The 22,724-nt window shown below is 41.7% G+C and overlaps 1 protein-coding gene across 7 annotated transcripts in view; it reads left to right on the forward strand.

Annotated features, from left to right (window-relative positions):
* The window catches only part of EVI5 (ecotropic viral integration site 5), a 235,525-nt gene extending 215,939 nt beyond the window's left edge, over positions 1 to 19,586 (forward strand). For all 7 annotated transcript variants that reach the window (XM_008264880.5, XM_070078034.2, XM_070078035.2 and 4 more), the window contains one exon: positions 15,617 to 19,586. In XM_008264880.5, coding sequence (XP_008263102.1) covers positions 15,617 to 15,931 — 315 coding nt within the window. In that variant the 3' untranslated portion in view covers positions 15,932 to 19,586. The remainder of the gene's footprint in view (positions 1 to 15,616) is intronic.
* The last annotated feature ends 3,138 nt before the right edge of the window (positions 19,587 to 22,724 follow it).

The following is a 22,724-nucleotide window of genomic DNA, read 5'->3' on the forward strand; positions in this document are numbered from 1 at the left end:
CCTCACAGGACAGGAAGGCCCTAGGCTCATGGCCTGGCATCTAAGTAAAAGCACTTGTGTAGTGGACTGAAAGAGTGGAATCTAAATACATGGCTCACTGTCTTCTGGTTGGATACAAAGGTAAAATTTAAAACTGTTAATGGGGAAATGAATGACAGTAATGTATCTTTCCAGCAGCTTTCTGTAAGTGTTATTTCTTGGGATTTTATTTAGCAAACACTTTTATTGAACTATGAATACAGCAAAACACACAAGTTGTAAGTGCCCAGCTTGATGAATATGTTTATTTAACTACCACCCAGATAAAGAACTAGAACATCACCAGCGCTTCTCAAGCCCATTCTTCACTCTTCCCACGCACTACTCTCTTCTCACCTCCTCATTGTCCTTACTTCTAACGTCACAAATCAGATCTGCCTGGTTTTTAACCTTATACAAATGAAAGCCTATAGCATGAATTATTTTGGATTGGGCTTCTTTTTCTCAACACTGTGAAATTTATTTGGTTTTTTTATATATTCATTTTTGTTACTGTAAAATAGCATCTCATTGTATGAATATACCATAGTTTATTCATTCTGCTCTTTTATTAAGATTTATTTTATTTATCTGAAAGGAAAAGTTACAGAGAGAGAGGGAGAAACAGAAAGCAAGATCTTCCATCCACTGGTTCACTCCCCAAATGGCCTCAACAGCCAGGGCTGGGCATATTTGAAGCCAGGAGCCAGGAGCTTCATCCAGGTCTCCAACACGGTTGTAGGGGCCCAAGGAATTGGTCCATCTGCTGCTGCTTTCCCAGGCACAATAGCAGGGAGCTGGGTCAGAAGTGGAGCAGCTGGGACATAAGCTATGCTCATTCTGCTCTTTATAAACATTTGGGTTATTTCCATTTGGGGTTTTTATGAATGAAACTATTACAGCCCCCGTTATAATTTTATGTGCATTTTACTTATTTCTATTGTGCACATTCCTTGGAATGGAATTGCTTGGTGACTGGTACAATTTATTGTTTAAACCAGGATACTTTTGTGAATGAATATTAATAATTATCAATTATTCCCTGACATAATTATGCTGGACTATCTCAAGCAAATATGGTTGTTCTAGGAATAGGGTATGCAAATATTCAACTTTATGATGCTACCAAACCATTTTTCAAAGTGCTTGCACCCATTTATGCTCCCTCTAACAATATACAAGAGTTCCTCTTCCATGTCTTTACTCATATGGTTGGAGAGCAATGTTAAATTTTCTATTAAAAACAAAGAACAAAGGTATTAGTGAAGAGATCATTAATTTTCTTTGACAGCCAGTTGGACTGAAGGTTAAGGCAAAAGTTATCTTAGAAAAATTAAGGTGGCTACTGTTAAAAACATTTTGTAATGGTTTGACAGCATCTGCCAAAGCCTAACAAATTATTTTTAAATTAGATTTTTATTTTTATTAACACACAATAATTGTACATATTTATTGGGTACAATGTAATATTTCAATATGTGCATTAATTTTAATGATAAAATTAGGATAATTGGCATCTATCACTTCATTTATTCAAGATTTCTTTGTAGTGTGAACATTCAAAAATCTTCTAGCTATTTAGAAAAATGTAATACTAACATATTCTTTATGACCCAGCAATTACACTTCTGAGTGTAAACTCAAGAGAAAAAAGAGCTTAGATTCATATGTATAAGAATGCTTATAGAAGCATTGCATGTAACAGGCTAGAAATAACCCAAGTGACCATTAATGGCAGAATGCATAAATTATGATGTATTCACATATAGAATATTATGCCACACTGAAAAAGATCAAACTATTGCTCTACTTGCCATCCTTGGTGAATCTCACAGATACAATGTTAAGAACAGGAGCAGGTAAAGCCACTGCTTGCAGTGCCAGCATCCCATATGGGCACCGGTTTGAGTCCCGGCTGCTCCTCTTCCGATTCAAATCTCTGCTATGGCCTGGGAAAGCAGTGGAAGATGGCCCAAGTTCTTGAGCCCCTGTACCCACATGGGAGACCCAGAAGAAGCTCCTGGCTCTTGGCTTTGGATTGGCGCAGCTCTGGCCATTGCAACCAATTGGGGAGTGAACCAGCAGATGGAAGATCTCTCTCTCTCTCTCTGTCTCTGTCTCTGTCTCTGTAACTCTTTCAAAAAAATAAATAAATCTTAAAAAAAAAAAAAAAAAAAAAGAACAGGAGCCAGAACAAGCCAAGTACATTCCACATGATCCTTTATATTAAGTACAAGATCAGGCAAAGCTGGTTCTACGGTGAGAGATGCCGAACTGGTGATTTACTGTGGTGGGGTATAGGGTAATCCCTGAGTGAGGAGAAGACAGATGAGAGCTTGCTGGGGTGCTAGAAAGGTTCCATATCTTGACCTGAGTAACAGTTCAGGGGTTATATGTGTCAGTAAAAGTGTATCAATTTGTTCACTTAAAATCTGTGCATGTACATATTTTATCTCTTTTAAAAAAAAAACATAGTCACAGAATTTTCTCAAGCAGTTTTGCTTTGAGGATGTTGTAACCATAGAGAAATACCAGAGAAAATAACATTATATCTTGGAGGACAGTATTGGGTTTACAGAAAAATTGAATGGAAAGTCCAGAATTCCCATACACCCCCTCAACACCTTCCCCCAGGGTTCCCTATTATTGACGTCTCCTGTGATACATAGGTTACAACTGATGAGCCAGTATTGATAAGTAATTAATTATAGCCCATAATTTACATTATGGTTCACTCTGTTTTGTACTTTCTGTGTGTTTTGACAAATGTGTAATGACATGTATCCACCATTACAGTAGTATAAAGTTACTGACACTACTTCAGAGTCCCCTGTGTTCTACCTAGTCATCCTTCTTTCTCCCCCTGAACCTCTGGCAACTACCAGTCTACTTACTGTATCCACAGGTTTGCCTTTTCCAGAATGTCATATAGTTGTAATCCTATAATATCCTTTCAGGTAAGCTGCTTTCACTTAGCAATATGCATGTTTTTAGAGATTTATTTATTTATTTCAAAGTCAGAGTTACACAAAGAGAGGAGAAGCAGAGAGAGAGAGAGAGAGAGAGAGGGAGGGAGGTCTTCCATCCACTGGTTAACCCCCCAGTTGGCTGCAACAGCTGGAGCTGTGCCAATCCAAAGCCAGGATCCAGGAGCTTCTTCTAGGTCTTCCACACAGGTGCAAGGGCCCCAGGACTTGGGCTAACTTCCACTGCTTTCCCAGGCCATAGAAGAGAGAAGGATCGACAGAGGAGCAGCTGGATCTCAAACTAGTGTCTATACGGGATGCCGGCACTGCAGGTGGCAGCTATACCCACTACACCACAGCACTGATCCCCAGCAATTTGGATTTAAGATTCCTCCAAGTTACTACCCAATCCCAACACCTTAGCAACATAGTATTAAACTACTTAACAATTCCTCAGACTTACTGTACTTTTCCACCTCTATATATTTTTTTCTTTTGTTTAAGAGACACAGAACTAGCTCCCTACCACTGGTTTATTCCCCCGGATACCCACAACTGATGCTGAGCCAGGGCAGAGCCAGGAGTCAAAAACACAATCCAGTCTCCCACATGGCTGGCAGGAATGCAGTTTCTTAAATGAATCATCACCACTGTCTCCCAGGGTCTATACTAGCAGAAAGCCAGAGTCAGGAGCCAGAGCCTGGGATTGCACCCTTGCACTCCAAGCACCTGCTCCCACTTCCGTACTTTACACACAAGCTTCATCTACCTAATGAGGCCTTTCAGATGTGTGACACTATGTGATACTTTCTAATCAGAAAGAGAATCATTCAGAAAGAAACCAGGACCTTACTAAAAATCTTAAATAGCTCTGCCCTTAAGAAAAGTATATTTCATGTATATTTCTTTTTTTTTTTTTTTTTTTTTTTTTTTTTTTTTTTTTGACAGGCAGAGTTAGACAGTGAGAGAGAGACAGAGAGAAAGGTCTTCCTTCCATTGGTTCACCCTCCAAATGGCCGCTATGGCTGGCACTGCGCCGATCCGGAGCCAGGAGCCAGGTGCTTCCTCCTGGTCTCCCATGCGGGTGCAGGGCCCAAGCACTTGGGCCATCCTCCACTGCCCTCACATATGCTATACTTACACATCCATCTACCCCTTCTAGCTTCCCAATCCTCTAGAACTCTGATAAGGGATATGGGCATCTCAACTGGAAATTTTTTTTAAATTTATGTAAAAGGCGCAGACAGAAATTGTCCATCAACTGGTTCACCCCCAAATGCCTTCAACAGCCAGAGCTAGGCCGTACTGAAGCCAGGAGCTGGAAAATCAATCTGGGTCTCCCACCTGGGTGGCAGGGAGCCAAGTACTTGCTGATTCCCAGAATGCACATTAGCAGAAAACTGGAATCAGGGCCAGAGCTGGAACTCAAACCCAGGTGCTCCGATAGGGGGTGTGAGCATTATCACAGGCAACATCTTAACTGCCAGGCCAAATGCCCACCCTAGGAGCTGTCATTCTGTGAGAAGCCAGGGATCCAGAGGGGAACAGCTGGGAGGTAGATCCTCACTGTGAGCTGCTGTTGTGACTCTTTCAGCTGAAATTGTTAAGAAATTCTAATTAATACCCAAAATAAGTTAGTATTAAGTATTAATAGAAAATAGGGGCCGACACTGTGGCTCAGCAGGTTAATGCCCTGGCCTGAAGCGCCTGCGTCCCATATGGGCAACGATTCTAGTTCCAGCTGCTACTCTTCCAGTCCAGCTCTCTGCTGTGGCCTGGGATAGCAGTGGAGAATGGCCCAGGTCCTTGGGCCCCTACACCGGCATGGGAGACCCGGAAGAAGCTCCTGGCTCCTGGCTTTGGATTGGCGCCGTTCCGGCCATTTGCAGCCAATTGGAGAGTGAAACATCAGATGGAAGACCTCTCACTCTCTCTCTCTCCCTCCCTCCCTCCCTCCCTCCCTCTCTCTCTCTCTGTGACTCTGACTTTCAAATAAATAAACAAATCTAAAAAAAAAAAAGTATTACAGAAAATAGAAGGCATTCATTAAAAGGAAACAAATGTTCTAACACAATAAGCTTCTTTTTACTTATTTACCAATGAGGATAAAATAATCTGAAGGGCAAAATTAGATTATGTAATATGTTTTTCTTACAGTTTTTCCAACTCAGCAGGGCAAAGTTACCATTTTAAAATCCTTTTGGGGCTGGTGCTGTGGCGTAGCAGGTAAGCCGCTGCGTGCAGTGCCAGCATCCCAGATGGGTGCCAGTTCATATCCTGGCTGCTCAACTTCTGATCCAGCTCTCTGCTGTGGCCTGGAAAAGCAGTGAAGGATGGCCCGAGTCCTTGGGCCCCTGCACCCACATGGGAGACCCGGAGGAGGCTCCTGGCTCCTGGTTTCGGATTGGCACGGCTCCGTCTGTTGTGGCCAACTGGGGAGTGAACCAATGGATGGAAGACCTCTCTCTCTGCCTCTCCTTCTCTCTGTGTAACTCTTTCAAATAGATAAATAAATCTTAAAAAAAAATCCTTTTACAGTTGCTTCCAGGCAGCCCAAGTTTGAGGGCAGGGGTAATGTATATGTTGAAAAGGAAGTACCCATACTTTGATAATTGCTACAGCTGAGTGGTGTGTCAGCATGTGGGTTTGTCGACTTAATCTGCATTGCTTAAAAAATATTCCATAATAAAAGTTTAAAACTTTGTACTTATGTGATTGGTGTACCAGTAAGAAAAAGTGGTGCAAAGTTGTTGGGAAACCACAACTTTTCAGGCAGTATCTTCACCCCTTTCTGGAGGGCAGTTTACACATAGAAATCAGTATTCTTAAGAATGGTGAAACCCTTGTGCTATAGTTTCTACTTCTGACTGGAATTCTTCAGAACATAAAAAGGCAGTTCTATAGAGCTGTATGTTCAAAAGTGGTAAAGGCAGTGCTGTTTATAACAGTGATGAGTTGGAAACCAAATTTCCTGCCAAGAGGTTTGGTCAAGCTGGTGATGATAACATTCTTGAATGGGGCACCCAGCCACCATGAAAGCCGGGGCACTAGAGAAGTATTTATGATAGTTATTAAATGGAAAGCAGGTTACTAAACAATATGTGTAGTGACTGGTCTGTTTTTGCAAAGTAAATGATGTTAGAGATATTATATTAAAAGGTATATTGAAATGGATTATCTCAAGATTGTGGATTGTGGAATTGCTTTATTTTCTAAGTAGCCTTTAGTTGACACATTGTGTTTATGTGGTAAATACATATGGAAACTGAATTCCAAGTCAGACCATTCTTGACAGTTATCTATAAACTTCTTTTTTAAAAAAAAAAAAAGATTTATTTATTTATTTATTTATTTGAAAGAGTTACACAGAGAAAGGAGAGGCAGAGAGAGTTCTTCCATCTAATGGTTCACTCCCTAATTGGCTGCAATGGCCAGAGCTGCACGGATCTGAAGCCAGGAGCCAGGAGCTTCTTCTGGGTCTCCCATGCGGGTGCAGGGGCCCAAGGACTTGGGCCATCTTCTGCTGCTTTCCCAGCCATAGCAGAGAGCTGGATCGGAAGTGGAGCAGCCGGGTCTCGAACTGGCACCCATATGGGATGCTGGCACTTCAGGCCAGGGCGTTAACCCACTGCACCACAGCGCTGGCCCCTATAAGCTTCTTTTTACATAGATACTATCTTCACAAGTAATTAATAATTTTATTTTAAAGTTCCCCCGCCCCCTAGATAATTTGTGTCTTCCCAGTTTCCCCTCCCAACCTCTCACCCTGATTCCCTTAGATGCTGTCTTTGAATCTTTGGTAGTGCTTGACTGTGCTCACACTTGAAGTCTGGGCCACCAAGAAGCTGACAGGAAATCAGAATCTAAGTACTACTCACTGGCTGCGACCTTTGCTGTGGGGAGGTCTAGCCGAGACCTACCTTTGAGGAATTCCAGGATTCCCTTAAAAAGAGTCCCTTTACTTAGAATTCCCGAGCCTGGTGCCTGTGTTTCATTGGTGAGTCTCAATAGTACTTGCAGGCATGTTCAGTGACTGTACAACCTGTGTCTGATTTCACCTGAACGCATAATGCTTTTTCTTCCTCTTCAGTGCAAAAATGCATTGTGGGAATTTCACAGTGAAAGACCTTTGTCGTTGCTCAGTGTCATGAAGATATTTCTGTAGGATTTATATGAAAAGTAGGAAAGACAGTGGGCTTCAAAAATAAATGTGTTTGGACTTTTTAAGACAGGGAGAAAGCCAGCACCGCTGTTTACTAGGCTAATCCTCCGCCTGCGGCGCCAGCACCCTAGGGTCTAGTCCCAGTCGGGGCGCTGGATTCTGTCCTGGTTGCCCCTCTTCCAGTCCAGCTCTCTGCTGTGGCCAGGGAGTGCAGTGGAGGATGGCCCAAGTGTTTGGGCCCTGCACCCCATGGGAGACCAGGAGAAGCACCTGGCTCCCGGCTTCGGATCAGTGCGGTGCACCGGCCATGGCGGCCATTGGAGGGTGAACCAACGGTAAAGGAAGACCTTTCTCTCTGTCTCTCTTTCTCACTGTCCACTCTGCCTGTTGAAAAAAAAAAAAAAAGTCAATTACCTGGATTTTTTTAAAAAATTATTTTTATTTTTTGGAAAGGCAGAGTGATGCATAGAAGGGAAGAGACAGCGATGCTCCATCCGCTAGTTACATGAATGAGGCTGTTTTTAAATTTCATCACTGACAACCCCATTTTAACCATTGAACAAATTATACTTAAATTAATAGTAGTAAAAATGTAATAATTCAGATTAAAACATAAAAATATGAAACAACAACAACAACGAAAGAACAGGAAGTAACTTCATTACCAGATTAATAAATTCGCAGACGCTCAGATACTTACTGAGGCATATCAAAACACCTACATCAAAGGTTGCATTCATTTGAGAAATACACATGTCCAGTGCTGAGACTATCTGTAGCAGTTACAGTATACAAAAGCAGCATTAGAAGACTATGGTTCACATTTGAGAAACAGATTTAAGCTTTATGCTACAACTTGCCAATTTAATATTACAGCTAACGCAGTGACAGTTACTCATCCCATATTTTTTTCTTCTGAAACTCAATAAGCAAGTTATCATTTAAGCACATGGAATAATGTTATGTCTTCTCCCTTACAATAGTAAATTTTAAAATCCAAATACTTTGTATCATGGGAGCTTTACCTAGCTGTACAAAGGCTCCCAAATACAGTACAGTCATAAAGCTTCTTCTTTGTAGATTCTATTAATTTATAGTTACTTTAGTACAGATAAATGCAGGACAGTACTCCAGATTATTGGACAACAAAAATGTCAGTGTGGGCCAGCGCTGTGGCTCACTTGGCTAGTCCTCTGCCTGTGGTGCCCACATCCCATATGGGCACCGGGTACTAGTCCCGGTTGTTCCTCTTCCAGTCCAGCTCTCTGCTGTGGCCCAGGAGGGCAATGGAGGATGGTCTCCCACATGGGAGACCAGGAGGAAGCGCCTGGCTCCTGGCTTTGGATTGGTGCAGCGCCAGCGATGGTGGCCATTTTGGGGGTGAACCAACCGAAGGAACACCTTTCTCTCTGTCTCTCTCTCTGTCTCTCTGTAATTCCACCTGTCAAATAAATAAATAAAAAAATCTTTAAAAAAAAGGTCAGTGTGTCACTACCTGTATTTACGTAGGAGCATACTACAACCATAACCATGGTAAGTAAATGCCCTCACAGGTCCTCCACTGCTTCTGGGGTTCTTTCCATGTCGTAGGAGCTAGTTTAATGGATACCATTGGGTCTCAACCTATCTCTGAAAGTTCGTTAATTAAAAATTTTTAAATTGAACTAATGGAACATCTGCAGTTTCAATAAGCTAGTTTTTTTTTTCTTACTCTTCACTAACTAGTTCAAATACAATATGTAAGGTTTTAAATTTTTATAAACATCTTAGTAAAATGATTAAAGGTACCTGAAATATCATTATGGGTAAAATATTAATCAAAAAAAGACACTAAGAGTGTTTTTGAGACTGTTTTTTCCTAACTAGAAAAGCTATGGGATGCGTAATGAACACAGATATAATGACACTTTAACCCTGCTGTTTTATAACATCAGTAATGAGAGTAAATGCATGAAGAAAAGAAGAGCAGGATTTCAGGAGAAACATCTAGTAAACACTTGCATTCTGGATGCCTCAAACACAAAAGTGTTCACAGTGCTTATAAGCACTATCGTTATTTTCATCCTGTAAGTAGTTTAAATCTATTTCATTTCTAATTTTATCCAGAAATAAAAACCTAATTCATTACATAATATATATTACCAATTTCATTTTTCAAGTATTCAAGTAATGCAAACCCAAGTATTTCCTTTTATGGCAACAACACAGTTATGAACTGAGCTTCAAAGACAGGGAAAATTTCATTTAAATTAACTGATACACTCTTCTTCCCAAAGACATAAGAACTAAGACTTAATGACACAAATGGTATGTAATAGGAGAAGCGGGAAAAAAAAGATAATTGAATATAATAAATGTCTTCTTTTTAAAAAGATTCAAAAACAGATTGCCTTAATATATGGCTAAATTCCACATATTGTGGAATAATATGTGACAGTATATTCTGAAATCTAAGGAACTACAGAAGAAAAAGAGTAAGTTCAGTTTCCCAGCTATTTCTCCATAAATGCTCCCATTGTTAACTTTGGATCTCCTTTGTATTTCTACTGGGAGATTTTCTGCCTTCACCTTCTTTCATAGTGACCCTGTTTCTGTGTGTAACACATCCATAAGCATCTTTTTTAAGGCTGGAGGAGTTTTCTGTTTGTTATGGAAGGTCTTTATTTCACCTTTATTCATAAATGAGAACTTTGCAGGGTATAGTATTCTGGGTTGACATTTTTTTTTCTCTTAGGACTTGGAATATATCTCACCATTCTCTCCTAGCCTATTGGGTTTCTGATGGGAAGTCAGCCGGCAGTCTGATTGGAGATCCTCTAAAAGTTTGGCATTTCTCTGGTGCACATTTTAGAATATTTTCTTTATGTTTCACTGTGGAGAGTTTGATTACAATGTGTCATGGTGAGGATCTTTTCTGTTCATGTCTATTAGGAGTTCTGTGTGCTTCCTGTACTTGGATCTCACTTTCTTTCCCCAAATTAGGGAAGTTTTCTGTAATTATTTCACTAAAAAGACCTAATCCATTCTCTCTCTCCACGCCTTCAGGAACTCCTAAGATCCATATGTTGGGTTGTTTGATAGTATCCCATAGATCTCCAACACTGTTTTTTAGTTTTCTAATTTCTTCTCTTCTCTCTTTTTTTTTTTTTTTTTTATTGGTCTGACTGTAAACTTTTGAGGTTTGTCTTCTAACTTGAATATTCTTTCTTCCACCTCACCAAGTCTGTTGTTAAGGCTTTCCACCACGTTTTTTATTTGATCTATTGAGTTCTTCCAATATTTCATTAGATTTCTCTTGAAATCCTCAATTTCCTGGGGAAAGTGTTCATTCATGTCATTTATGGATTTCTTTAATTCTTGGATTTGCTTTTGTTTACTTCTGAGTAATCCTGTGATCAATTTTTTGAATTCCATTTAAACGGCATTGCTTTCATCTCTTCACATTCTAGCATTGAAGTGTTGTTGTGTTCCTTTGGAGGCATCATGTTGTCTTCCTTATTCTTGTTTCTTGAGTTAATTCATTTATTTTTGGGGCATTTGCAGAGATACTTGTTGGGTCTTTTTTTTCCCCTGTGATGAGTCGACTCTTTGGACTGTGCCTCTGTGGATTAGTGGAGTGTCTGCTCTTTCAGTGAGTATCCTGAGGCGTGTGCTGGGTGTGGCCAAGGAGCTCTGTTCAGTGCTCCAGGGTGAGGGGAGTGTCCAAGGTAATGCTCAAATTGGGCATGGTAAATATCTTCTTTTTTTTTTTAATTAGAGAGGAAGATTAATCTTCTCTGTTGGCAATATTCTCATGCTCACCTCCTGTCCTCCAAGAAGGCCAATGCCTAGTCGCTAGGCCCAGTGGGTATAGTATTCATCCACAGTGCTACCAAGAACCACAGGAAGGATCCGTGCAGTCCTCAGTGTGAGCATGGGTGCTGCAGCAATGACCCTCACCGGGCAGTCAGGGAGCCCTGAGCATGTGGAGCCATCCACAGTGACTGCCCAGAGTCCCAGCCACACCCTGTACCCTCCCTCACAGCCACAGCGTTTTCAGTCCCAGTACACTAGGCTCCCACAGTCACAAGCACCCAGCTCCCTGTCAGTTATCCCAGCTAGACTCAGGCATCTTTGCTCGGTTGGTCCGCCAGGCCCATGGACACAAGCTGGCACAGCTGTTACGTACTTCCAAAACGACACCTTCTCTGGGCTAGTTACAGGACACCAGTGCTGGGTGGTCAGTGAGAGAGAAACATGCCCTCTTTTTTTCCTCTTGGTTGGCAGGTACACTGACTCCACAGAGCTCCAAGCTGTACGCATGCCAGGCTCTTCCTGCGGCTTTATCACCAGTGGCTTGGGTTGCTGCAGTCTGGTCTCACCTCATTCTCCAAAGCTGGTGCTGAGTCTCTTGGCTTCAGGGTCCTGAGTTGTGTGCGTCTACATCCTCCATGTAGATCCACAGTGTCCCTCTCATTTGCATGGAGTTTCCTCTGCCATTTTCTCCCTAATTCTTCCCTGATATTGCACTCTCTCCACGTTTTTGTTTTTTTACAGGCAGAGTGGACAGTGAGAGAGAGAGACAGAGAAAAAGGTCTTCCTTTTGCCGTTGGTTCACCCTCCAATGGCCGCCGCGCTGCAGCCGGCGCACCGCGCTGATCCAAAGGCGGGAGCCAGGTGCTTCTCCTGGTCTCCCATGGGGTGCAGGGCCCAAACACTTGGGCCATCCTCCACTGCACTCCCGGGCCATAGCAGAGAGCTGGCCTGGAAGAGGGGCAACCGGGACAGAATCCAGTGCCCCGACCGGGACTAGAACCCGGTGTGCCGGTGCCGCTAGGTGGAGGATTAGCCTAGTGAGCCGCGGCACCGGCCTCTCCACATTTTTTTTTAAACTATCTTCCCCTAGACTAGAGCATTAAGCTCCCTCCCTATTCTGTCATCTTAGTGTCTCCTGTTGTTATTTAAATGTAATTAGCAGGGCTTGTGCTGTGGCACAGCCAGTTAAAGCCCTGGCCTGTAGCGCTGACATCCCATATGGGCACCAGTTCAAGTCCTGGCTGCTCCACTTCCAATCCAGCTCCCTGCTAATATTCCTAGGAAAAGCAGCAGAAGATGGTCCAAGTCCTGGACCCTTGTACACATGTGGGAGACTAGGAAGAAACTCCTGGCTCCTGGCTTTGGACCGGCCCAGCTCCAGACATTGCAGCCATTTGGGGAGTGAACCAATGGATAGAAGAGTCATATTCATTCATTCTCTCTCTTCTCTCTCTCTCTCTTTCTCCCTTTCTCTCTCCATCTGTAACTTTGCCTTTCAAGTAAATAAATCTTTTTTTCAAAGAATTATTTTATTTATTTTAAAAACAGAGTTACAAAGAGAGGTAGAGCCAGAGAGAGAGAGGTCCATTCCTCTGGTTCACTCCCCCAGATGACTGCAATGGCCAGAGCTGAGCTGATCCGAAGCCATGAGCCAGGAGCTTCTTCCCGGTCTCCCACAGGGTTACAGGAACCCAAAGACTTGGGCCATTTTGTATTGCTTTCGCAGGCCATAGCAATGAGCTGAATCAAAAGTGGAGCAGCCAGGACCTTACTTGAACATCCCATGTGGGATGCCAGTGCTGCAGGCTGGGGCTTTAGCCTGCTGCACCACAGAGCTGGCCCCTCAAATAAATTAATCTTAAGTGTATGAATGAATATAGTTAGCTCCTGAAAGTCTGGGATTAAGAATAAGAAGTACAGGCCGGCGCCACGGCTCACTAGGCTAATCCTCCACCTTGCGGCGCCGGCACACCGGGTTCTAGTCCCGGTCGGGGCGCTGGATTCTGTCCCGGTTGCCCCTCTTCCAGGCCAGCTCTCTGCTGTGGCCCGGGAGTGCAGTGGAGGATGGCCCAAGTACTTGGGCCCTGCACCCCATGGGAGACCAGGATAAGTACCTGGCTCCTGCCATCGGATCAGTGCGGTGCGCCGGCCGCAGCGCGCCGGCCGTGGCGGCCATTGGAGGGTGAACCAACGGCAAAGGAAGACCTTTCTCTCTGTCTCTCTCTCACTGTCCACTCTGCCTGTCAAAAAAGAAAAAAAAAAAAAGAATAAGAAGTACAGCATTTACATCCAGGTAACCAGGACTTCAGAACTCCTACCAGCCACACTGCTGCACAGGATGAGGGCTCCTGGAGTTCATGCCCATCTGAAGCCCATGCAGCCCCTTCTAGACCACACTGTGGATTCTGAAGTCTCTGGAGCTCCCTGTCCAGATGCCCACTTTCAGGGCTTCCTAGACCATCTCTCATCAGAACCGATATGCACACCTAAATCCAACAGACTGCCTAAGTGTTACCAGGTTTGTCCTTTAACCTTCATCTTCCCTGCACCAACAATTTCCTCTGTAGTTGCTAGTTGTGCTCGCCATTCTCGAAGAGGTGTTTAGACATTTCTTTTGATGCTGAGGAAGTGGCCCCTCAATCTATAGTTAATTTTCTGTAATTGCATCTGATATGACGCTGCAGTGTTTTAATTGCAGTGAATTTTGTTGGGGCAAAGACTAAGCCGCAGCTTTCCAAACTGAGAAGTTGTGGTTCTTCTGCAATGCTCCTCAACAGCCAGGAAGAAGGAAGACACGTGTTCCATATTATTTCTTCAAAAGGGTCTCGGGGGGGGAAAAAGAGAAAGGAAGAGATTAACTGACTTAATTTAACACTTGGAGCTATAAATCATGTGTTGCAATGTGGTGATGGGATGTTGCATCAGAGCATGGCAGTTGTAATAGTGCCATGGGCAGCCTAACCTGAGGACATCTCTCTGGTGCTCCATGCCCTCGTCCTAAAGATTCCACTCCTTTTGTTCAGCCAAGGACAAGGCACTGTGTAAATTGCATTGTGCCTCACTAATATTCTGCTCTCTTGGTCTAAGGCAGGAGAATTCCTTTAGAGTTGAAGGTCTGACTGGGCCAGACATCATTATACTTCATCCCAGCACCCTTCTTTTTCCCTTTGTCACAGACAAGTAGGGAAGTGATTAGGTGTCTTCACTTTCTTCCTGAAGTCTGTCAGGCAAGCTGAGAGGTAGTATGGCGGGGTTGTAACGTCTTTGCCCTCAGAACCATTCATTTTGAAAGTGTATGTAATATTTCCTGATTATTTCTCATTGCCTGTATCTCTAGCTTTGAAACAGAGTATGCGACTAGGAATTTGTCCCTGAGAAACGAGGATGAGGCTTGATAGGTATAAGTAGAGGAGACTTGCAGAACACTGCAGCAAGACTCTTACCAATTAGCTAATTGGTAATTAATTATTTTAATTATTTTGTAGCTAATCATTGTGATAATTTTTGTCTTCTTTTATTGTAGGAGAAAATTCATAGTGTGTGGCTTCAATTTAAAACATAAACTCTTGAAGACAGGACTGGTGTCTTAATTGTATGTTAATGGTAGTGGTGGTGTCTGTGATATGGGCTTGGGAGTTTGAGGAAATAGGCAAAGAAGTAACAGATTATGAAAAGAAAACAGCTTTAAACCTGATTTTGTAGAATGTGATGTAGCTTCAGATGTTGACACCAGTGTTTCAGATCTGAAACTGCAGAATTAGTCAGACTTACCCACCCAGTAGCAGGGAGCATTTGACCTTGTTAGCCCTCCCCTCATGAGGGTCTGGCCCTGGAACACTCTAGGGTTATGAGAACAGAACCTCATTCCCACAGACGGAGAGAAGGAGAGGGAAAAGAGCTGAGCAACGTGTGTGCTTCCTCTCACTACACCCGGGCGAGACGAGGGCTCCTCCCCACAAGGAGCCAGGGAGAGAAGGCAGAAACGTTACTCAACCCGCTTCTCCCCCAGCGCAGGGGATATCAGGAGTGGGAAGAAGCATCTCTGCCTGTGAGTGAGAGTGACGTGGTGGTCTTTATAAAAGCATGGAGACGCCCAGCAGATTTTAATGATTCGTAGATCATTTTGAAAATTTACAGAAATGGGGAAACATGCTCACAAGATAGTATGTGTGATATTTAAGATATAATCTTGAAAGTCATATCTTCTAGAAATCCAACTGAAATGTTTATAAATCCATAGGATATCTGGGATTTACCTCAAAATAATCTAGAGAGGAGACAGGTATAATGTAACAAGGTTGTCCTTGATATGTTGGTTGTTGGAACTGAATGATGTATACATGGGGTTCATTACATTATCTCTATTATAATGAAGAGTCAGTTTGAATCTAACTGCTATTATTAGCTATCCAAATGTCCTTAACAAATTACCTGAGTCTCTATTTTCTAATCTATAGATGACGATAATAAAATTACCACATGGGACTGTTAGGACATTCAAGATAAATTATATACCTATTTCATAACCCATAAAAGCATTCAAGGATTGATAATTATTATAGCTATAAGTAGAAAAATATTAAGGTATTGTCTTCCTTCAATAGGAACATTTACCTTCTTGTTATATGTATGTTTCCCCAATTTGCATATATTAACTAGGATTTTGTTTTAACAGCTCAGGTGCCTAAAAGGCCAGAGGGGCTTCTCAGGCCAACCTCCTTTTGATGGAATCCACATTGTCAACCATTTGATGGGAGATGACGAGTCATTCCATTCCTCTGATGAAGATTTTATAGATAATTCCTTCCGGGGAAGTGGCATTGGTTTTCCTTTTCACAGAAAGTCTGGCCCGATGTCTTTGGACCCTGCTGGGGCAGATGGTAGTGAGAGTGAAACGGAAGACAGTGTGCTGGAGACCAGAGAGAGTGACCGAGTGATTCAGAAGGAGCGGCCCCCCACAAGAAGAGAGCCGTATTCAACCACTGTCTGACCATCACTGTGACCTAGACTGGGTTTCTAAGGGATCAATTGTCATGACAAGGGGTCTTTGAGACTTACCTGTTTCCTATGTACATATATTTATATACATATATACATATACATATACATATATATATATATATTTTACAATCTTACCTGCCTTTTTATCTTTGCCAAATCTTTACCACTGACTGACCATTGCCATAAAGTAGAGTGGAATATGGTTAATGGGTATAATAAGGCTCTAACAGTATTACTGAATATTAAAGTTTCATGTTTAAAAATTACAATTATGTATGTGAGAACCATTTTGAAGTTCAAAACCATGGAAAAATGAACTTTGTTCACAGAAAACTCTTGTGCAATATCTTATGCTTAGTGAACAAATTGTGTATTTGTGTTTATCAGCTTGCTTTCAAGCTGGTTATCTACAGACATTTGACCAAGACGTACATCTGATTTGCCTTGTGTTTTGTGTTTGGGGATTTTTTTTCCCATTAAAATTACTATTTTAGGGGCAAGAATTTGGCATGCTCAGTAAAATGCCATTTGGGATGCCCACATCCCATATTGGAAGACCTGGCTTCAAGTCTCAACTCCCCATCTCATTCCAGCTTCCTGCTAATGTATAACCTGTCAACCACTCGGATCTCTGCCACTTACATGGGAAACCTGGATTGAGTTCCCAACTCCTAGCTTTGACCGGACCCAGCCCTGGCTGTTGTGGGCATTTGGGGAATGAACCAGCAAACGGGAACTCTGTTTTTCTCTTTCTCTGTCTCTCTGTCTCTCACTCTCTCTCTCTCTCTCTCTGTATGTGTGTTTGTGTGTGTGCATGTGTCCCCCTTTGCCTCTTGAATAAATTAAGTAAATAAAATTTTAAATTACTGTTATTTTAGTGGGCCACTGAAAGTTCCCAAACACAAAGCCTTTTTTCTGTATGATTTTTTAAACACAATTTAATTGTTATATATTTTGAGAGTTTTAAGTTTTGTTTTAATTTCTAATTTCTATGTGCAAATGATGCTTCCATGTGTTGGTTTCTGTCAGAGTAGTAGGTTAACTGCAGATGACGTTGTTTATTTGTACATATTTGTAAATCTGCACCACCCAACACTGAACAGCATTTTATATGAGGAGCCTACATGCTGCAAAATGACTGCTATCAGCATTCTAACAGAATTTATGTAAATAATAGGTTAAAAGAAAATTGAAAAATAAAACCAAACACTAATATTCTCATAGCTTTAGTATTGTGCCTAGCATTCAACACTAGCAGATTTATAACTTAACTGATGCCTGTTCAAAAACACTTGATGAAATATTTCATTTTGTGTGGCTTATAACTATTAAATTTGTCATGGTTAAAGAGGTTATAACACATGTTACTTAGTGCTAATATTCTACTTAATATAATTTAAGCAATGGGCTAAGGTCCAATATACACAGCAGTTAATATCTCCAAATAATCTATGAGTGTTATTTTCAGATTCTCTAGTTCCTCATTAATAGATAAAGCCATAAAACTTTTTTCCTGCCAGTTCTTTATTTTTCATCATTTAGACATTTTTACAAGAAAACTGAATGCCCATCACTAATAAATTGGGAGAAACACCCAAATAACCCTTACCCAAATCTCAGCACAGGTTGATAAGTATAGATACTAGTCCTGTGATTCCCTAGAAACTGTAGCCCATGGGTTAATCCCAGCCTTACCTTTTTAAGGAGGGGGAAATCTAAAAGCGTAGTTTGTGTAATGGGAAAATTATGTGAAATTCAAATACCTGTCCCTAAGGAAGGTTTTATTGGAGCACACCCATGCTTACCCATTTATTTACATCTTGTCTGTAGCTGCTTTTGTGTTATCATGACAGAGTTGAAACGGAGACTATATGGCTCATATAGTCTAAAATATTTTCTGTTGGTTATTTTACAGAAAAGAAAAATCTGCTAACCCTTGATCTAGAAACTCTAAAATGCTAAAATGTAGGTTTACTTCTTTGTATTGGCTCAGTGGAAGATCAGACCATGTGTTTTTGCTGTTGAGCTAATGATTTGGAAACAGAATTTCTTTATGGATGTTATACTCAGAGCTATTCCAAATGGAAAATGTGCCAGCCGTTTTTATGAAGTCTTTGATTCCATAGGCAACTTTGGAAGGATGTCCATACCTTTGGAGAAGGAGAAAGGAAGGAAAGAATTCCAGAGTCCTAGCACTCACTGTTCCTTAAAGAATGCAGCATTGACCTTAGGGTACATTTCAATGAATAAATATTATAAGTTGACGTTAAACTTAGAACATCTTTTCTAAAATTATGTTTGAATTCTCAACTTTGAAACATACTCTTAGAGAATTTCTTAAGTACTGTTTCTGGGTAGGAATTAGATGTTTAAAGAATCCTGGTAAACAAGCCTTAATGTATTGACATTGTTATAATTTGGACAATGAAAATGTGGAAGCAACACTCCTCTCATTCAAGATCTTTGATTGAAATAGCCATAAAGGGTTTAAAATTGTCCTCGCCTTTAGGATGCTGTGCCCTGATTTGACGTCATTCTGTAATTTGAAATGAATATAGGATTATTATTCAAGACTTTGAGGCATTGAACAATGTTCTCTTGGTTGATTTTATTTCATCTGTAATGTTTTCGTGTCATTCAGATGTTACTCAATTAAATACTTAGAGTTGAGGAATATTCAGGGAAGAAAAGTAAGTGAAGTGACTCAGAATAGAACGACTTGCTGCTTTGGTATAGGTAGCTTCCTGATGTGCTGCTACCCTGGGTTGAGATGCTGCGTGTACAGGCTGTGACCTGAATAAAGTGGAAACTGCATTGCGATCATGAAACAGAGACCTTTTAGATCAAGAAAACACATCAACAGCCTTTTAAAAAATAAGGGGAAATTTTTTCTTCTTGGAAAAACAAGTCAAAGATGTAACTTTGCACAGTCTCCACTCTTTTATTTCTTTACTAGATAGCAGGCACTCAGATGTTTGCTGGCTAATTGAGAGACATCAGGTTCCAACTCACTGGCCAGTTATTTTGAAGGAAAGAAAAGCCTTTTTCTCAGCTCTGAACGTGGTGCAGCTTGTTACTCTACAGATAGTGCCTTTGAATGAAATAAGTTCTAGCCCTTTTCAAGGATATTGTTTCTGGCTTCATACACCAGTCATTCCTCATGATAAACTGTAATATTTTACATGATAAACGATAATATTCAGATTTACAATTTAAGTATATAGATATGTTTTTTTGATAAAGTTCTTTTGTGACCACCTTGGCTATTGACAGCTAACATTTCATAAAATCAGTGAGTTACTTAATAAAGCAGTGAGTTTAGCTTGAAAGTTATTGCTGCTCTATCATTAACACAACAGTAAGTTTTAAAAATTAATTTTAATTCTACTGAAATTAAAGTTTCTGATTCAAAGTAGTACGAATACTGTTTATAATCAGAGCTTTTACATCACATCCATTGATCCCTTCTTTTTACTTCAAAGAAGTGATGGTAGAAAAATACGTTCAATATATTACAGAGATGCAAAGTGATAATGTATTTCATTTTACTGTTGGGATTTTTTATTGTAACATTGTATGATAACCTGAAATGTTTACTTGTGCCTTTGCTTTAAACAATTAAAAAGTTTTCCATTTTATAACAATTTCCATTTCCTTTAATTGTTGGACTTTAAAAGGGAAGGGGCATCACAACACTGTTTAAAAATGCTTGACCTAGTATGAGGTTTTCCATAATGAAGTCTGTGCTCCATGGGGGGCAGGGACTACCTCCACCAGGCCCCCCAACATGTATTTAATTCCAGAGAGTCTGGGACGTGATTGGCATTCAGCAAGCAGTTTTCAGTTTAACAGAAGGCCAGGTGTCTAAATTTGTTTCCCTCAGGAACATGGTAATTAAAACAAAACAAACAAACAAACAAAAAAAAAATGATAGTATTTTCATACTTAAGATTAATGAATCTTAAACGAATGTAATAAAGGCATTTAAATACACATGATTTAAATACACATATAGAGCATATTGTTAAAGGAAAATGATGCCCTCTGTATCTTTGTCATGATGTTAATATCTCTGTTGAGTGAACATTTGGCATAGTGGTTAAGACACTGCTTGGAATGCCTGCATTCCATATCAGAGTGCTTAGGTTCAAGTCTGGCTCCACTCCCAATTGTAGCTTCCTGTTAATGCACACCTTGGGAGGCAGCACGTGATGGCTCAAGAGAGGCGCCCTGCCACCCACAAGGGAGACAGATGAAATTCTCAGCTCCTGATTTGGCCTGGCCCAGCCCTGGCTGTTGCAGGTTCTGGGGAAATGAACTAGTTAATGGGAAAAAGTTTTTGTCTTTATTTTTCACTTTCTATTTGAAAGTCAGACACAGAAAAAAAAAATGGAGATATTCTGTCTGCTGGCTCACTTCCCAAGTGCCCACAGTGGCCAGGGGATGAACCAGGCCGAAGCCATAGCCTGGAACTCAGCCCAGGTCTCCCATGTGGGTAGCAGGGACCCAGGCACTTGAACCCTCAGCGCCCAAGAGCACAGTGGCTGGATGCTGGAATCAGAAGAGGATCCAAGACTCAAACCCAGGCACTCTTATGTGGGGTGCAGGTGTCCCAGGCAGCATCTCAACCACTGCACTGGGTCACTATATATTCTGCTTTATTCCCACAGGGATCCATCATACTTTATAAAGAGCCATGATATATGACAGAACAGCTATAATGTAGGGGTTTTGCACCTGAGCACCATTGACATTTGTAGCAAATGGTTCTTTGTTGTACATTTCAAGATGTTTTGTAGCATTCTTGGCCTCTACCCACTAGATGCCAGTAGCACTCCTACTTCTGTTGTGACAACCAGAAGATATCCTGACATTCTCAAGTGTCACCACCAGAGAGTACAGAAAATGAAAATCATCCCTGATTGAGAACTGATAGGAATTTAGAAGTGAGACAAAAACCAAAGAGTCACTGACCATAAAATACATACATCTATTGAAGATTCACTGCAAGTTTGACTATTTCTAGTAGCGAAAAAAGTACAACCTGAGCCACGTGACCTTCACACCTGTAATGATGGCTATTAAAAGGGGGAAACAAGGCAGGTGTTACAACGCAGCTGGTTAAGCCGCTGCTTGGGATACCTGCATCCCGCATTGGAGTGCCAGTTGGAATGCCAGCTGTTCTGCTTCTGATCTGCCTTACTGCTAATGCTCCTGGGAAAGCAGTGTTTCAAGTAGTTGGGTCCCTGCCGCTCACGTGGGAGACCCTTAAAGAGCTCTTGCCTCCTGACTTTGACCTAACCGCACCCCAGCTGTTGTGGAAATTTGGGGAGTGAACCAGCAGATGGAAGATTAATATTCTCGTTCTCTGTTCACCACCACCACCACCACCGCCGCCCCTACTTTTCAGGTAAGTAAAAATGAATAAATACACTTCTTTCTTTTTAAATTAAAAAATGAAAACTCGGCATTTAGCCTACTGGTCAAGATATCCACATCTCTTGTCAGAGAACCTGGTTCAAGTCCTGGCTCTGGCTCTAACTCCAGCTTCCTGGTGGTGCAGACCCCAAGAGGCAGCAGTCACGGCTCATATAATTGAGTGCCTGCCACTTGTGTGGGAGACCTGGATTGAGTTCCTCATTTCCAGGTTTGTCCAGCCATTGCAGACATTTGGAGAGTTGACCAGTGGATGGTTTGTCTGTCTATCTTCTATCTGTCCCACTCTGTCTTTCTCTGCCTCTCAAATAAAAAATATTTAAGGGAAAACAAGTTGACAAGATTGTGGCGAAATTGGAACTCTGTGAATTACTGCTGAAAATGTAAGAGGGGACAGCCACTATAGAAAACAGCTTAATGGTTCCTCAAAAAACAAAAAAGGGCCTCATTGTGGTGCAGTGCATTAAGCTGCTGCCTGCCATGCCAGACATCCCATGGGAGCACTGGTTCCAGTCTTGGATGCTCTTCTTCCCATCCAGCTCCCAGATAATGCACCTGGGAAGGCAGCAGAAGACAGCCCAAGTGCTTGGGCCCTTGCCACTCACATGGGAGACCAGGATGAAGTTCCAGCTCCTGGCTTTGGCATGACCCACCCCTGGCCTCTGTGGCCATTTGGGGAATGAACCAGTAGGTAGAAGATTTCTCACTGTTTCTGTCTCTCCATCTCTGTAACTCTGCCTTTCAAATAAATTAGGGCAAGCATTTTGGCATCGTGTGTAAAGCCATCACTTTGGGAGGCTGGCATCCCATATGGGCACCAGTTCATGTCCCAGCTGCTCCACTTCCAATCTAATTCCCTGCTAATGGCCTGGGAAAAACAGCAGAAGATGGCCTAAGTAGTTGGGCCCCTGCCACCCACATGGGAGATCCAGATGAAGCTCCCGGCTCCTAGCTCAGCCCTGGCTGTTGTGGCTACCTGGGGAGTGAGCCAGTGGTTGGAAGACCTCTTTCTCTCTCTCTCTGTCTCTCCCTATGTCTCTGAAACTTTCAAATTAATAAATAAATCTTTTTTTAAAATTTAAGTATCTTTTAGAAGTGCAATTATCATATGATCCAGCAACTCTACTTCTAGACAAACACTCAAAGCAGACACTCAAATACTTTTACACTAATGTTCACTTACCAATAGCCAAAAGGAATATTACTCAGCCATTAAGAGAAATGGAGAGGCCAGCGCTGTGGTGTAGCAGGTAAAGCTGCCGCCTGTAATGCCGGCATCCCATATGGGTGCCAGTTCGAGTCCTGGTGGCTGCACTCTGATCCAGCTCTCTGCTGTGGCCTGGGAA

This window comes from Oryctolagus cuniculus, chromosome 7 (assembly GCF_051225735.1).
Source record: "Oryctolagus cuniculus isolate XC-2025 breed Fujian yellow rabbit chromosome 7, ASM5122573v1, whole genome shotgun sequence".
NCBI classification, from domain to species: domain Eukaryota; kingdom Metazoa; phylum Chordata; class Mammalia; order Lagomorpha; family Leporidae; genus Oryctolagus; species Oryctolagus cuniculus.